At 39.6% G+C, this 18,451-nt stretch overlaps 1 protein-coding gene across 5 annotated transcripts in view; it reads right to left on the reverse strand.

Moving 5' to 3' along the window:
* Nucleotides 1-328: 328 nt before the first annotated feature.
* The window catches only part of PLXNB2 (plexin B2), a 342,174-nt gene continuing 324,051 nt past the window's right edge, over nt 329-18,451 (reverse strand). For all 5 annotated transcript variants that reach the window (XM_077474007.1, XM_077474008.1, XM_077474006.1 and 2 more), the window contains 9 exons: nt 18,068-18,168; nt 15,697-15,781; nt 14,141-14,295; nt 13,027-13,187; nt 12,044-12,191; nt 8,244-8,308; nt 6,280-6,355; nt 5,624-5,698; nt 329-1,389 (listed from right to left, as the gene is read on the reverse strand). In XM_077474007.1, coding sequence (XP_077330133.1) covers nt 1,285-1,389; nt 5,624-5,698; nt 6,280-6,355; nt 8,244-8,308; nt 12,044-12,191; nt 13,027-13,187; nt 14,141-14,295; nt 15,697-15,781; nt 18,068-18,168 — 971 coding nt within the window. In that variant the 3' untranslated portion in view covers nt 329-1,284. The remainder of the gene's footprint in view (nt 1,390-5,623; nt 5,699-6,279; nt 6,356-8,243; nt 8,309-12,043; nt 12,192-13,026; nt 13,188-14,140; nt 14,296-15,696; nt 15,782-18,067; nt 18,169-18,451) is intronic.

Below are 18,451 nucleotides of genomic sequence, written 5' to 3' on the forward strand. Positions count from 1 at the left end.
CCTTACATCACAATGCACCCCCTTACCTTGTGCTTCTGCAGGAAAGAAGCTGGGACAGAGCTGGGAAGCAGAAAGTGCAGAGTATGGAGGAGGACCAGAGGAGGGCTGGAGTCAGCTGCCAAAGTCGGCTGAATGTTGAGACAAGGGAGGGCTGTGGCTGCAAGGAGACGCACAGGATCTGCAGAAGTTCTGTCCTCTGCGGAGACAGGATTGGGGGGGGGGGGGGGTCGCTGCAGGGAAGGTGTGAGGGCCACATGATATGGACATGTATTTGACATATGTGGTTTAGAGCAACTGATTTCAGAGGCACAGAGCATAACTTGTTCCATTAAGATTATGAGATGTGAGGCTCTTTATTGGAGTACTGATGTGTACAATCGGATGTTGGCTGTGGTCTAAGACCACATATTGCAGTATACATTCCTAATGTACAAATACAATATTAAAGGTGCTTTTGTTTGACTATGCTACCAGAATCAGATGAAACATTCTGTAACATTTTAATACAAGATAAACATATTAAATCTTTACATAATCATGTCAACTTGTACTTCATTGACACACAAATAATTACATTTGGTCACAAGAAAAAAAAAAAAAAAAATGAAAAAAAAAAAAAAAAATCAGTGATAAATAAATCTATATTCTTTTTTTTTAACAAAATCATGTATTCTTCAGTCTCTTATTAACTGATACATGTAAGGCACATTAGAATGTATATTTCTATAAAATAATTTTCAGAACAATAATAAAAAAAGTGGATTCATTTGTGCTTCCTTTAGTTTCACATCCATTGGCAGCTTTTCAGAACTCATTAAAAGCTGGGCAGCAATGCCGTGCACTGCAATATCCCTTGTGGCACTTTGTGGACAATGAAAAGGTCTATGAGACGTTCACAGGACTTGTCCAGTTACTGAAACAGAAAGCATGGGGACACCTAGGGGACGCAATATCCTAATGCAGTGAAATGATTGCTTATTCCAAATATTGCTTTACTTGAAATGACGCTACAAATTTAGTTATGTTTGCATAATGAATTTTAAAACGCCAACGTTGTTGACAGCATTGTATAATTACATTAGCTATATAAAATGTCCCTCCCCACATATAACACAGGTTTCATTTGAGGCATAATTTACATTAAAAACATTTTTCCTCTGTATGTTGTGCAAGACAAAAAAGGTCTAATTAAAAAATGCAAAAATGACATTTTAAAAATATAACACTCTATTCCTTAGGAAGAAAAACTGTCAACATCTTTTTTGCTTGTCTGAATATTCCCAATCATAAGTCGGTGACTTTATTTTCTAGTGCGGCTGCGATCTGTTGTAGCCGGATTGCTAACTGCATGCGCTGTGCTGATGGATCCTCTTCAAGTGCGTTTATAATCTAGAAAATCAAAGAAAGAGTAATTTCTATGAAATAATTTGTTTATGATTAAATTAAATATGATTGGTCCCAGAACAGAACCCCACGTTCCACCCTGGACCATTCCGTACTCCCCATTTATCACTACCCTCTGAACTCGGCCCTGTAGCCAGTTTTCTTTTACAAAAGGTTTATTGAAAAATTCACATCAGTGAGACAATACAGAGATAACATAGATCTGCCAAAAACATTTTAAAGACCTGTGAAGAGTTACATATAGACATAACAATGTTGGACTCGTGTCCAGGCCATAATAGACATGTAGAAGCATCCAAGGCTGGCCGCAACACGCAGCCGCACACCATAGAGCAAAGCTAATGGGGCATAGGGGCGGACAGAGTTCATTTGCTCGATGGGGTACCAATGTCGGAAAACCACATAACAGATAGAAAGTCAAACAAAACTCTTACACAGCGAGCAGATGAATTTGGGCTGCTTTCAAAAAGGGAATAAAAAAAACCCCCGCTACTGGTCAGAGATGCCACTGGGCAGCCTGAGTGCGCTGTGAGACAGATGCAAAAAAAATAAATAAATAAATAAAAAATAAAAAAAGGAGAAAAGAGATAGCGATAGAAGTATAGAAAAGAGAGAAAAGTGGGAGAAAAAGAAAATAAATGGGGTAAGGGGGGGAGAGGAAGAGGGGGGGAAGAAGGGGGGGTCCCTGGAGCGGGGGGACATCCAACGATCAAAGGGAGAGGAGTACCGGATCAAATCTGGATGGGCGGGTATAAGCCACCCAGGGCTGCCAGACCCGAAGAAATTTAGCATGGGTATCTGATGCCATCGGCGTCAGTTTTTGGTTCACCATAATATCATTCATACAGTTCTTAACTGCCTCATAGCTAAGAACCGGAGTCTTCCAGGCCCTTGCTATGGTGATTTTGGTTGCAGTAAATTAATGTGCAGCTAGCTGACGTTCCGGACGCAGGAGCTCTGCAATTGGTTTCCACAGGAGGGCCTCAAAAGGGTCTCTCCTAATATCCGCATGAAAGAGTGTACGAAGTAGAGCATATATTCTGACCCATAATCTAGTCACCCTGGGGCAGGTCCACCAGATGTGAGCCATGGTGCCCTCCTGCGAGCATCCGCGAAAACATAGGGGGGAGCAAGACGGGATAATGTCGCCAGCCTCGCCGGGGTGTAATACCACCTATAGAACACCTTATACGCATTCTCCAGAAAGAGAACGTTTCTGGAGCATGTAGGCAGCGCCTTGGTCATAGCTTGCCAGTCCTCCGGGTCAAGCTGTTTGCCCAGTTCAGCCTTCCATTGAAGGTGATAGGGCCGGAGCGGCGGTTTCGTAGATTATAAAATAGCTGTATAAATGAGGGAGATCAACCCTGAGGCATGGGGCCAAGATCTACAAAGGCTCTCAAAAGGAGACAGTGTGTAGGGAGCAGACTGGGTCCAATCAATTGGTGAAGGAAGTGCTTAAGTTGGAGGTAGGTATAAAATTCCCTGAGGGGAATATCATGGGATGACCGAAGGGCTGCAAAAGGGATAATTTTAGTCGGGGTGAGCAAGGAATGGACATCTACAAAACCATGATCCGTCCACCACGCAAACTGACCGGGGTTATCACAGCCTGGTGGGAATAGGGGGCAGTGTAGACCTGTAGCCAGTTTTCAATCCATGTGCTCACCCTATGGTCCATGCCAACGGACCTTACTTTGTACAGTAAACATTTATGGGGAACTGTGTCAAATGCTTTTGCAAAATCCAGATACACCATGTCTACAGGCCTCCCTTTATCTAGATGGCAGCTCACCTCATAGAAGGTTAATAGATTGGTTTGGCAAGAACGATTCTTCATGAATCCATACCAATTACTGCTAATGAGATCGTTGTCATTAATAAAAATCTTGAATATAGTCCCTTATCATCCCCTCCAAGAGCTTGCATACAATTGATGTTAGGTTAACTGGTCTGTAATTTCCGAGTGATGTATCTTGGCCCTTTTTTAAATATTGGTGCTACATTGCCTTTTCTCCAATCAGCTGTTACCTATCCAGTCAGTAGACTTTTCATAAAACTTAGGAACAATGGTTCCTTAAAGACCCTCAGGTGCAAGCTATCTAGTCCCGGTGAATTATTATTGTTACGCTTTTCAAGTCTATTTCTAATTCTGTCCTCTGTTAGCCTTGAAGGTGCTTCCTGTGACATGTCATGAGGATAAACATTGCAGTATAATATGTTTGGGGGTTTAAAGTAATTTTCTAGCAAAAAATACAGATTTAAACAAAAAGTTAAAGAAAAGGCCTGGACTTCAAGTGGTTAAGTAGTGTTTTTTTTAGTCAAATTTTAATAAATCTTTATCTTTTCTGGCCGAGCTTGTATACGGAGCAGGAAGGAGGAGTGGAGTATAACATTGGGATACCGCATGTGTTCCATACACAAACAGATCCATGAGGCAAGAGCTATGCAGTTTCACGCTTTGTTAGACCACCTATAATTTTGGGTCTAACCATCTGGGTAAGAGGCTCTGAATAGCGGTGGTGGGTTCACTGATCACGTATAATTGATTTAAAGGATATGATGGACATTAATTGGTTTTCACATTCAATTTATGTGTTTATGGACAATTTACTTTATATGGACTCTATTGTCTTCACTGTTTACTTTTTTGTGATCATAATTTTCTGAAGAAAAATATTGAATACTTATTGTCTATATATTGACACATTTATTGTTTTGCATGACTTGGTATCATTATGCACAGCGCAATAATATTAGGTCAATGGAGTGCATTACTGCAGGATTTTGAGCACCCAGCTATTCTAGGATGTAGCAGTGAGACATGAAAATGTCACTTGAGAGTGTGCCATTTGACCTCACTTCCTATTTCACATGGCAACCAAAGCAGAATGTTAAGGGATATCTACACATTGGTGAGTAGATTGCAATAAAAACCTGACAGAGTTCCATCTCTCCCCACTGTAACAAATAAAAATTTTAGGTAGAGTTCAGCTGAATAATACGCACACATCGAGTCCCCTGTGACACTGCGCGTGGAAGCTCCCTCCCGGCTCTAGCACTCTGCAAGTGCTCCAATATTATTCACACAAGATTTTAGTGTCGTTTTATGCCTATATACTGAATAAATTCCTATGCTGTTTAAGAGCCTCACTCCTGCCCCACCGTCATATGACGTGACGGATTTTGAGCGGGTATATCTGAATTATGCTTGTAGCTACAGACATCATTCAGATACTGCCATTTTCAGCCGGCGATTCCCTACACCATAAGAACAATCGTAGCGGCTGTTCCGCCGCTTGATCGTTCTTACGGCAGGCGAGAGGGGACTCCTCCCCCCGTGCTTCTACCGAATCATCGCTATGATCAGTGAGTCGGACAGAGGATGCGCCTGATGTTGATCATAGAGATTTCCGACGGACCAGATGGTTGCCGGAGTGCCTATGATCACCAGAGGTCGGGCGCGATGTTATGATGTCAAACCCGGTCTCTGCAATCAAAAAACTGCGCCACTCATGTCATGTCATATTCCTATTACAAGGGATGTTTACATTCCTTGTAATAGGAATAAAAGTGATCAAAAATTTTTTTTCAAGCGCCCCTGTCCCTGTGTGTGCGCACGCGGAAGCGAATGCATGCATAAGTCCCGCCCACACAGGAAAACGTTGTTCAAACCATACATGCGAGGTATCGATGCGAACGTTGGAGTGAGAGCACTTTTGTCCCTAGACCTCCTCTGCACCTCAAAACATGTAACCAGTAAAAAAATTTCAAGCGTCGCCTATGGGGATCTTTAAGTACCAATCTTTGCTAAAAAAAAATAATGTATAATGTTTAGGGGTTCTATGTAATTTTCTAGCAAAAAAAATGATGATTTTTACATGTAGGAGAGAAATGTCAGAATTGGCCTGGGTGGCAAGTGGTTAAAGGATTGGCTTGGTGCTTCTCTCTCCTCCTCTTGCTCACAGTGATCGGGTTCCCCAGCCTGCACCTGAAGCAGCCTCGCTCCCTTTACAGCCTCCATTTAGAGACTTTAGAGACAAACTTTAGGGGTTTATCCGCCAGAACTTCAATCCATTCACATGGTTGCACCTTCATGTATCAGCATGCAGATGCATGCCTTTTCATTTAAATTTTAAATTGTAATCTTTTTCATCAGCTGGTTTAGCGCTGATTATACCAATATTGATTTATGTATCAAGTCTGCTCAACAGTCACTTACCTCATCATAATATTTCTTTGTATACTGATACAGCTGATGTAGTGCTACGAGCGTGTTTAGTGATTCTGTATGTGCCTGCAGATTGAAAAACAAAATAAAAAGCTGTTACTGCACACATAAAGCAAACTAAATAAAATGCAATAATCAAGTTGCGAAAAAATCCTGTATGCTGTATTGGATTATGTTGCAAGGTTACAACATTCCAAAAACAGCTTGTTTAGGGCCTCTTCTATAAGTACAGCTGGTTTCCATCATAGCGGTGACCAGCGGAGATCTCAGTGCCTTCGGAGGAAGGAGAGGAGCAATTTGACTCCCCACTTATGACATCCCTTGGGATCCTCTATATACAGATGTGCCTGTTTATTTCTATATACATGTGTTGCCCACTGGATCTTTTTAAAATGAATTGCTTTTAATCCTACACTTAGAGGCGCCTCTCCCCATTTTTAGCTTTCTGGCTGTATGCAGCACCTGAGCTTTTGTGGTGGGAGAAATACACTGGAATTGACTATGCCTAGGCTCAGTCACTCATGTACAAGAGACCTTAAACAAAACAAAGTAATTGAGTCAAATATAACTTGCAGAACTGCACAGAACAAAGCATGTTTCTTGCAAATGATGAGTAATCTAATTATTTAGGTTTTACTGAACCATACCCTTGAAATTTCTGCTAAGTGTGTGTTCATGTCCTGGTCACTGACTTGTACCATCTGACGGATTCCTTTATAATAGCTGAAAAAGAAAAAAAAGACAAAAAGTCTATTAATATATGTGAACACTGCATTCAATGATTCTTTAAAAGCAACTGTCTTCCTTGCCACTCTCCATTCTGCAACACCTAACAATGTCAGCAAGTTCAAAGTAAACAGAGCAAAACATAATTAACCCTCCTAAATGTCTTGAGATGTGGCCCAAGGGACTGAACATAGGAATGTACAGCCATTTCATGCTACATGCACCAAGCAACTTGGCTCATCATATACAACTGATTAGTTGCAACAGTTCCACTGTTACCCAGTGGTCATACATGGATCGAAATTCGGCCCGTTCAGCAGGGACCAACCAAAGTTTGATCCATGTGTACATATACAAGAGATTGCGCAAATATCAACCATAATGAGTGACCATGGTGAAAAAAAAGTATTAATATAAAATAAATGAACTGATCATTAATGAGTGTGTATAATGAAAAATTTATAAAAAGATTGCCATTCGTTAGTGAAGCATTTAAATATAAATATTATCATGTGAACGGGTGAAGATGCCCGTTACAGGGAAACGCTCCGGTTGGAAAGTACCCCGTGACGTCTCCACACACACAGCTGACAGTCTGATAGTCCTGAAGCAGTGTACCTTGTATATGTCTTTGCTGTGCACAAGAAATCTATGAGAAATAAATGTTACGATTTACTGCACTATGAAGCGCCTCTTCTTTTCTTTTAATCTACCATTGGTAAAACTATTATGGAGGAACCCTGGAGGGAAGGGAAATTGTTTTTTAAAACTATCCCACTGCCTATCACTTGAGACAGACGAGAGCGGCCATCCCATTTGAATCTGTCAGGTGGAGTATCACAGCTGATAGTCACGATTGAAGGAATGGAAACATCCCATCTCAGTGTTCCTATTGTGGATCTGTGGCCAGTCTATCGTTCCAGAGTGACTTGGAGGAATATCTGTTGCAGTACAGTGTTAATCCTTGGCGAGTTTGACCCTTATAATTTGGGGTCCTTCGTATGTGATAAGAGGCCATTTGGCTACTTTAACTTTGTCTATCTGGATCTGAAACATTGAAACAATCTTGACAAATGAAGAGGTGGCTGCCCAAGTAATTTAAATTAATTTTTTGCTATTTTTTTTCATTTTGGACAGTCCTTTGATACATCAATCCTAATATTTGTGTGGATTTTTTATCTTCACCAGTGCACATGATAATATTTATATTTAAATGCTCCACTAATAGCAATATTTTTATACATTTTTCATTATACTCAATGATCAGTTCATTTATTTTATATTAATACATTTTTTTCACCATGGTCACTCATTATGGTTAAGAATATTTGTGCAATCCCTTGTATATGTACACATCTGTTTTAAATGAGTATTACATTTTCCAGGTGACAGTGGCATTTATAACTTTATTCACTTTTTTCCAACTAATTTGTTTAACCAATTTGTTTTTTTCACATCACCTGCACATTGGTTTGGGCAAGCGCAGAAAAAACGATATATAAAATTTGATCCATGTATGGGCAGACTGATTGTACCAAACTTGATCCATTGATCAACTTGGGTACAACCAGCCTGTCAAATGCTAATAAATACAGTTACTGCCAGCAGCTATAGCCGCCAGCAGTAACCATTGTATTCTGCTAGCTGGGAAGGCTCCCTGAACCGCCCACTGGTAGAATACAATAGCACGGTGGGAGACATCCCCCCACCCATCAACCCTGACTGTGGTCCAGAGATAGAAGGAAAGAAGATTGCATATTCTATGGTCTGCTTAAAGCTCTAGTTTTTATAAATCCACAGAATTTTATTCTAAACTGAATTGTTTCAAACTAAATGAGAGAAGCAATACAGGATGCACAGCCCAGATTATTATTTAGTAACTTACTCTTCCACCATTTTCTTGTATGTGGAGATCTCTTTTGCGTAAAGTAATTTGTTGCTGGGTGACTCCTAAAATAAAAACAGATGAGACATAATTATACTAACACACCATCATTTCTACACAGAGTGGTGAAGGGTTATAACCTCTGTCTTGCTTTTTTGCTGTGGAGAATTCCCCTCACCTGCTATCAGGAAGTGAGGACAGTCACCCAAAGAACACAGATACCAATAAAAAACTACCCAACTCTTTCACATGCTACTAAAATAAGTGCTAGAATTGTTTGTTTAGTGCCCGTCGGACAGATTCTCCTTACTACCTGCTCTGCTGACCACACAAGAAATTAGGAGGCATTTTACCCAAAGGTTGCAATCAAAACCTGTCAGAGGTTTAACCCATCCCTATTAGGTCTAGAAGACAAAAAAAAAAAAGTTTTTACTATAGCTACTATTTAAGGATAGTGATAAGCAGACATTCATAAACTAGGCACATTCCTGTATTCACCTGAATATATACATGCATATTTATCTAATCAGTGGAGAAACATTCAAATAAGGAGTCATGATTGCCTGGATTCCTGAACTCTGACACTGCAGATCAGTCAGACTTGTTAACAAATATTAAAAATTAAAAAAATGTAAGAATGCTCCCTATCTTCTTGTCTCTGAAATGTATCCAAATTTTAAAAAGGAAATGTTTTAGCTGAAGTAGAAAGGGTTAAAACTTCTATCTGTGTAAATAATATAAATAGCCTTCACGCTACTAAATGAATCCGGTTGTCCTACGTGTTCAATAAATGGTATACAATAAGTGTCAAAATGTGTCATAGATAATAAATAGTATTCTAAGTGCCGGTATATATAAAAAAACATAAACGTGCTCTGAACTGGATTAAATATCCCAGACAATAAAATTGAAATAAATATACACGTGCAAACTGCAACTAAAGTGCTTTAGAAATGCAGCAGGGTCTATTAGTATTCACATAATACTAAATCAAATAAAGTCCATAATGATCCTGTGCAAGAAGTGTGTATAAATAATAAATATAGATCATAAAGTGATAAGTGATTATAAGGCAAAACGGAATATGTCACTGCTATTAGTCCTAAATATTAGGGAGAATACGCACCATCACATGAATCAGGATGAATAAGTTCTCTTAAAATAATAAACCACAAAAGGAGCACTGAAATTGGTTCCCGCAAGCAGAAGAGAATACTCAGTAAAATCCCAATCTGGGTTCTCAGAACTCTCACCTCCACTCCTTTGTCATAATCGCATCACATTAAAATAACTCTCCTGCTTTTCTTATTCTCCACCACCAGGGGGTCTTCCACTCCCGTACTTTTACAGCTCAGTGGTGTGGGCACATGTGTTATACCACCAGGGGGCCATCCATCCCTGCAGCAGATGTACTAAACGCCAGGTCACCACCTCCACAATATTATGCCACTCATTAAGAGCAAAAAGGGGGGAAAAGAAGCCTCCAATGGTGTAGTATTTAAAAACAAACTGCTCAATTTATTAATTAAAATCGATTAAACTCCCACGCGTAGGGAGTGGCCAAAGCGCAATATCGGAAGTGACGCAAGACTGGCGGAAGACGCCAGGGAGGTGTCCTGAACATGACAGGCATTTTTCTTTTGAGCTGTGATATTATTCAATGTGAGAGTCTAATCGATTTTAATTAATAAATTGAGCAGTTTGTTTTAAAATACTACACCATTGGAGGCTTCTTTTCCCCCCTTTTCTCTCTCTTAATGAGTGGCATAATATTGCAGAGGTGGTGACCTGGCGTTTAGTACATCTGCTGCAGGGATGGATGGCCCCCTGGTGGTATAACACATGTGCCTACACCACTGAGTTGTAAAAGTACGGGAGTGGAAGACCCCCTGGTCTTGGAGAATAAGACAAGCAGGAGAGTTATCTTAATGTGATGCGATTATGACAAAGGAGTGGAGGTGAGAGTTCCGAGAACCCAGATTGGGATTTTACTGAGTATTCTCTTCTGCTTGCGGGAACCAATTTCAGTGCTCCTTTTGTGGTTTATTATTTTAAGAGAACTTATTCATCCGGATTTATGTGATGGTGCATATTTTCCCTAATATTTAGGACTAATAGCAGTGACATATTCCGTTTTGCCTTATAATCACTTATCACTTTATGATCTATATTTGTTATTTATACACACTTCTTGCGCAGGATCATTACGGACTTTAAAACTATCTGCATTCTACGGCCGACTTTTGCCCAGCTAGGGAGATTTCTCCTAATAATATTTGCCTGGGCTTTGGTTGTAAACGGGAGACATTAAATAGGAACCAAGCATATCCCTCCATAGCGTGTGTGTCTCAATCCAGAGCAGTAAGTGGTATTTCTGTTTACCGCTGCTTTACTCTGGTATCTTCACGAGTCACTCATGACAAGTTCTCCTGACAAAACAAAAAAGCGTTACCAGCGCCATAGCTATTCAAATATGCGTCACCAGAAGTGACTGTGTGCAAAGACCCAGCCCTACGTGTTTCGCCCTAGAAAATACATCTTCAGGAAGCTGGGCACAGTAAAGCGTGCTGGTTCCAGGTATCAGAACAGTAGCAGTTCTATACAATATAACACTGAATACACTGGGTGCCAGATTAAGCAAGAAGAACATGCGAGTGGGAATATATGAACAATAAGAGGTGTTCTACAATTCTTCCATATTCATATATCTGAGATGCACAGATACTGTCAACTCTGGTGTGGAGAATTTTGGTCCCGGTTTGGCATAGGAGTGGTAGTGTCCCGAGGTTCACAAGTGTTTATTAACCAATGATTTTTCTAGGGTTGAAAGCCTCTGCTGAGTATTTTACTAAGAGGGGGTCTATGGCATGTTAACTTTGTGTGCAGCGTTTTCTTATTGAAGCACTATATTATCATCCAGATCACCAAGAGGATTTGGAGCACTACATTGGACTATGTCAATATATTGGAATGGTTTATGTTAGCGTATCTTTGGCACTAATATTGTGTTGCATGGTCTTTCCATAGTGCTGCTATCACTCTTTGTTATATAAGTTTTGCTGACACCAAGGAAAAAAAAAAGTGACAGGGGAGGGATCGCAAGAACACAGCCTGTGATCGACAGCCTCAGCTTTGTTCCTGTGTTAAGGGGGGTGGATCCCCTCCCTCCAATCAGCTATGAGACCTCCTCACTAAAATGTAAATTCAGCTCCTTGCTTCCTGCCTCTGGAAGCTCAGACATGCTGTATAAATTCTGCACTTTGAATGGATGTAGAGAAGATGAGACTCAGATAAACAGGTACAACATATGTAGGAAAATTAGTTTCATCTGTGTAACACCTGAGGCCAGCGACTTCCCTGTGTATATGTGAGAGTTTAAGATAATAACCTCATTAAAATGGTTCATTTTACTGTTCATTATGAGAAAGTATCTTGAACACTGCATATACATTTTTTTTAAATATATTTTAAGGTATGACAATGTTTAAATGTTAATTTATGATGAATACATTTCTTAATTAAAGTCATTTTGTAGATAATGATGTATCTAATTTCTACCAAGCTGTTAAGCCTAACCTTTTACTGGTGACTGGCAGAAGTATGCATGATTAGGACAAGCGTAAAGCAGACTGTCATCCATATCATACAATACATGGTGCTGCCAGCAATGACTGTAACAAGCTTAATGCTTGTTGGCAGACGACTAGCTCTACACATATCCTATATATGGCATATCTATTGCCCTTCTCCTAAACGAGGGAAGAAAACCAGACATCAAACTGAACAGCTCAATCACTTACTCTGCTCAGCTTGTGCTCCGTCCTGCTGCATGCATCCATGAAGGTCTGTGCAATGACTGACAAGGATGCATCTACTACTTGGTGGACGTGTACATCAAAGATGAAGTGAGGGTTCTTCAGTATGTTAACCCAAAACCTTAACGATAAGCTGTATGAAGAAAGGAAAAGCAATACATCTCATCCGTTGTTATTGATGCAACAGACTCTGCAGCAATTGAAACACATACATTCAATAAATGTGAAATGTAAATAGATTAACTGGCAGTTATTTTAAAACCCAAATGTTTAAGAAAAAAAAAATACACTTTAATGAATTTTAGTGCACATAAACACGTTTTTGAAAAATATAAAAAAAAAGATGATGTTAGGCATCTGTTTACTTTGCTTAACATATGCTTTAAATTTGTGTATGACATGCCTGTGGAATGGCGACAAATGACAGTAACTATAAATCTCTATAGTCAACATTTTAAAAGCTCTTACAGGTTACTAGCTTAAAGTAAAACAAGAGGTTCTGGTGTTGGAATTATTGTTCTTGCTCTGACATTCGTGAAAATACCCCACATGTGTGGTGCAATCACCATTTACATGTGTGCGGGACAACATCCCTAGCTGGGTCACATGTGCAGCATCATGGCAATTGCAGATTAAAATAAGGGCTTAGATGGTATGGTCTTTGGCAGATGGGGGAGTTCCTAGTTTCTGCGACATAGAAAAAGGATATGATCAGTCTGCATTGCATTGGTCTTATGTGGCGATAAAACATATTGTGGCTTCTCAGGTGCAGGGATCTCAACGAGGGTGGGTACATATCTCAACACGTACCCAAACCAAGGAAGGATCTAAGCATTAATCTACAGTACTAGAGGATATATGGCTCTTTTTCTATGGATCAACAAATTTATTCTGTTAAATGGTTTAAATCACTACCTCTGTTCAGTTCAACACTCTGCAATCATACTGGTCTAAGATGATAGACAAACCTGTTTGTTTTCCATATGTGAACAGTATCTTCATCTTTAATGTCATATTTTTCAGCTTGTTCGTCCAAAAAGTCAAAGAAATATTTCACAGCTGGCGGTACCACTTGATTGGAGTTAAGGACACTGTGGAAAAAGTTATCTACAAATTGCTGGAGCGTACCCTGTAAAACACAAGCACGGTACAAGGTCAGAAAAAAGAACAGTCACCAAATCACAGCAGATCCTTTTATTATCCCTTGTACACACGGTCGGACATTCCGACGGAAAATGTCCGATCGGACCACGTTGTCGGACAATCCGACTGTGTGTGGGCTCCATCGGACTGTTTCCGTCGGAATATCCGGACAGACAAAGTTTTAGAGCTGGGCTATAAATCTTTCCGACAACATGATCCGATCGGACTTTGTCCAATTGTGTGTAGAGAATTCCGATCGGACAAAGTGCCACACATGCTCAGATCAAATTCCTAGACCAAAGCTATTGGCTACTAGCCTGAACGTAGTCCCGTCCTAACAAAATAACGTCATCACGTTACGTACGATCGGATTTTCCGACGACTTTATCCGACCGTGTGTATGCAACACAAGTTTCAGACAAAATACAACTGATTTTTTTGTCGGAATGTCCGACCGTGTGTACAAGGGCTTAGAGCTGGACTCCCAGCAAGCAGGGAAATACATATATGATATATAGGTGAACTGTGAAAATATTGTAGGTCTGCTCAGATAGTTTGGTGATACAGGCATCACCATCCAACAGCGCAACCATGCTATGGATCTCCCTGTAGACTAGGCCACAGTAGAGTAATAGAGCCTGGTCCAACATCCACCCTGACTTGTGATTGGACAATGAATATGGTAATCGTGCTCTTCCCTCCTGTATGTATGTATGTATGTATGTTCGCTCTGTTAGCCTTACAGTACTATATCAAGCAATATAGTACTTGAAGTCCTTAAAAGTGCTGACACTTACTTTCCCAGTTTCCTGTGCAAGAGATAACCAGAGGCTTATAAAACGAGACAGATTCAGATGCCATTTACATATTAAATACATTTTGTTTCAATATCTGCCAGGAGCTTAGCTTTAAACCATTATTATATGCACACAAGTCTACCTTAACAGAGAGAAGCCTTGTCAGGTAGATTTCTGTAATGGCCTTCGTTTGCTCTTTCGCCTTCATACTTCCTCTCTTGGATTTGCCTTCATCTACTTCATCTGCTGGTCGTACAAGATGCCATACTTTGTTTTCATCTTCTAGCAGTGCATGCTCTATTAAGTCAACCAAATCAGAAAATTCAGCAACAAACCAGTGCCATGGTAAACCAGAATAAATTCATATTAGTCAGTCATAAATTTCATCATGGTTTGCTGATCACTTACTGTTAATAAGCTTGCATGCTGTCAGTGAACTGGATACATCACTCACACAATTGGAAACATTTGAATTCTAGTCAGTTTGTAGTTTTATATTCACCGTGGATCCACTGTTCAAAGATGATCTCTAATGCTTTTATACTCCAAGGTTCCATACACACAAGATCACAGGCGGGATTCTCCGCGATTCCGGCCCACAATTTCAAATGGCTGCAAAATGCGGGACATGTTTGCGATGTCATTACTTCTAATGGCAGCCCAATCATGCTGCGATTTTTGCCGGGATTATCATGCAACAAAATCACGCAAACAATCGTGTCACAATTTTTTTGCACGTTTTTGCTGCGATTGGGGTGCCATTAGAAGTAATGGTATCTCAAGCACATCTCGTGTTTTGCAGACATATGAAATCTCAGGGCGGAATCGTGGAGATTCTGCCTGCAATCATGTCTGAATGGAGCCTTAAAGTACCAAAAGCTGTGGAAAATACAGTGCTCTGGCATGCCCCATCAGACAGCTACATGGCCGAATGAATGGGTATTTGGTTATGTGTTCTTTACTAAAGGGGATGATCAAAGTGTAATTTCAGCGAGAGATCATGTGTGTTCATTACTGGCCACTCTAATAACTCAAAGTAATGAGCATTCAGTTATTTCTCTACCTCTAATTGGCTGTAATAAACCAGTGGCTTTTAGCCATATCTGTGTCATTATCTAAGGTTATCGCAAAGAAGACCTGAGCGAAGTATTTGGGTTACCATTACTGACCTCACCTTATGAAAAGTTTCATCATGACAGTCAGAAGGAGGTAAGCAATAGCATTCTATACACGCAGTACAGGTTTCTTCAAGGGTAAAGACACTGTGGTAATATAGTCAACTATCTCAATATTTAAACAAGTTCAGGACACCTCCCTAAACACAACTACACAGCCAGTTCTGATCCACAGGTTGGGATTCCATACATGCCCCAAATGTTTCAGTAAGACATATTAATAATCTAAGACATTGCAAAATGAAGCACTTATCAATACAACTGCATGCTTTTACAGCAGAATTGGAAGCTGATATGTTAGAAGCATTTGCAACTATAAATCCCTGTGCGATTATAACTAAATTAAATATATTGGTTCCAGTTACATGAAATTGGAATCATAATTATGCAAGCAAAAAAAAAAAAGCAGCAATCAAATGGTTCGTAACGATGAGAGGGATATACTAAATGGAAGGTAATAATATACACAAATGAACATTTAAAAAACATGTTAAACGTAAATTGCGAACCAAAATATTCTTACTTTCTCCTGGAAAGTCTTGATGATTCTCTTCTTGTTGCTGAGAAATTCCAATCCTTGATAAAATAAGTGTGGCATTATCCCGAACCTGCAAACAACCATGTATTGAAAATATTACTAGTTGTGAAACCACTGAAAGCACTTTATTGCTTCCTACTATATATATTAGAGCACATATATTCTTTCTACAAGTGATAACATCAACATTATTTGTAAGAGTGTTCAGCTATGGTTTATTTGGACCAAGAATGAAAGTCTGCAAAGAAGAAACGGCAGAAAACATAAGTCTGCTTTATTTGCTACAAGAAGCCCTCAACAACTAGGTGTAAATGGGACAGTCCATTGCAAGGACCACAAAGAAAACCCTGCAATTCTTTCATTTGACACACACACATATATATATATATATATATATATATATATATATATATATATATATATATATATATGTCTCTGGAACCTTGTACTGATGCTCCCTCCCCCTTTCTGATACAAATTCAGGTACTTAAACTGCTTGCATTTAACAATAAATTCAATGATGCACCAATTGTGCTCATATCTGCCTGGAGTTTAACTTCAGCAAAGGTTAGCTAATTAGGTACAAACAGCCCAATCCTGCCCTACATTTAGTCCCCAATGTGATATGTGGCTACGGATCAAGTCATTTTAGACTTCCCTAGGTGGCAATAGCGAGTGCTTCTCAGTGTACAGAAATCACAAAGCTTGTTGGAAAATCTCTAACATAGGTCACTCCTCACATTTCTTTCTGAAAAGCTAACCTTGCAGTAAACCATGCACACTTTCCCCATTTCAAAATGATTACAATAATTGGATAATTACCATGTCCAGTTCAGGATCTTAGGCTGCCCCAGCAGCAGCTTTGGTCCTACAACTGTTTTTTTTTATTTTAAACTCCCCTTAAGTGTATCTAACCCCCCCTCCCCTAAAATCATTTTTTATTACATTGCTGCCTACCCATCCTTAAATGTGGTGGCTGCATTGGTTTCCTTCTTTAGGCAAATACAATTTTCAGAAAGTACAGAAAATACTTGCTGATCTTGCCAGAAATGCAATGTCCTTGTCGCTTAAAATAAGATTTTTCTACCTAATGTAAACTCCTCCTCATGGAGGCCACTAAAGAACACAGGAATTAAAATACTGTTGGGTTATACTGCTGTCTACAATCTATAACTTCCTGCGTTCATCATTGGACAAGAAAGAAAACATGTTATTTTGCTTCTGCTCTCTACGAGTCCCATCAATTCACCAGGCAATAGTGATAAACAAAGGCAGTCACGTTTGAAATTCTGCTTGTGTTGCAACCGAGGTTCCTTCCATAGATACAATGGAGACGTGAGTGTGGACAAAAAGGGACAGGAAGAGTGGTATTAATAGCACATGTAATCCTACATAAGAAACTAATGTGCTTTTTAAAGCGAGTTTAAAGTGACCAAAATAAATAAATAACTGGAATGCACTGAAAATGCTTCAACAATGCGTCCAGAAGGCTGAATTTGTAGTGTGAACCAGCCCTAACAGTGGAAAAATAATGCATTGTGAACTGCGATCTATTACATTTTTGTTTTGGGGCTTTAAAGCCCAACTTCATCCAAATCTTTTAATTTAGTCTTGGAAAGAGTACAGAAGGGTGAGAGCCTCAGGCTACAGTCGGTATCGTTACTGAAAGGATTTGCTCTCACTGTTTGTCATATCAGGAAGTGATCAGAAAACTCTCCAACAGATACAAATGCAAAAACATATTTTAAGTAGAATGAGGAAAATTTAGAATTGTAGACAGTTTTTTTTATTGTCATCTGTGCTTTATGTCATCCGATAAAACCAACATACCCCCCTTGCCCCTCCATTTCTTGTATAGACATCACATGAATAGTAAGGCCCCTTTCACACTTGTACAACTTGTCCTGTAAAGTTGCATTACAAGTCGTACCCCATGATTTCCAATGAGTACCATTCATATCCGTGCGACTTGTACTAGTCCCTGTACTACTTTGGTCCGACTTTGATGTGAGTTGAGGTCCACAGACCTCAAGTTTACACAGGCATTGCCTGAAATTGCTCCAAAATCGAGGTAAAATCACAGCCAAGTCGCAGTAGTGTGAAAGGGGCCTAAATGGTTCACAGACAAAGAAAAAAAAAATAAAAAAGGTTTAAACTCTTCCCCATTCTACCAAAAAGAAAAAAAAAAAAAAAAAGAAAGAAGGTTGGCGTTAGGCTTTATAAAGGTATCATTAATGAACAATGCAGTCAGGAAGGGTTTGTCAGTTTTGATGAGAAATAGAGAGAGGAAAAGTACAAGTCTATATTTACTTCAGTTTTCTAAGGCATACTCTTAAACTAGTATGACTTTACTTACATTGTAATGCATCAATGTATTAATCCGCCTCCATCTACCTTCTTTCTGTGAGGTCAGATCCAAATCAGAAAGTATTTGTGCTGTTGATCCGGGTCTCCACTCTGAAAAATTAGGCTATTTATGTCATTTTACATCCCACTCTGAGGCCATTTTGCATTTTAAAGCACACAGTTTAGCTTGAAGTTACCCAAAGAAATTTACACTAGCTACATTTTTCTTTGAAATAATACATCCTTTAGGGCCAGTTCACACTGCTGCAGTGTGAAATGCATCAATTTTGAGTGCTAGGTGCAAATTTTCTGTTTGTTAGGTGCAGGTCCAATGCGAACTGTAGAAATTGTAGCTGTGCAGAAGCTGGTTGTTAAGGAGCGTGGCCCTCCCAGT

Source organism: Lithobates pipiens, unplaced genomic scaffold (assembly GCF_037356315.1).
Source record: "Lithobates pipiens isolate NorthernLeopardFrog02 unplaced genomic scaffold, aLitPip1_a1.2 Scaffold_8, whole genome shotgun sequence".
NCBI classification, from domain to species: domain Eukaryota; kingdom Metazoa; phylum Chordata; class Amphibia; order Anura; family Ranidae; genus Lithobates; species Lithobates pipiens.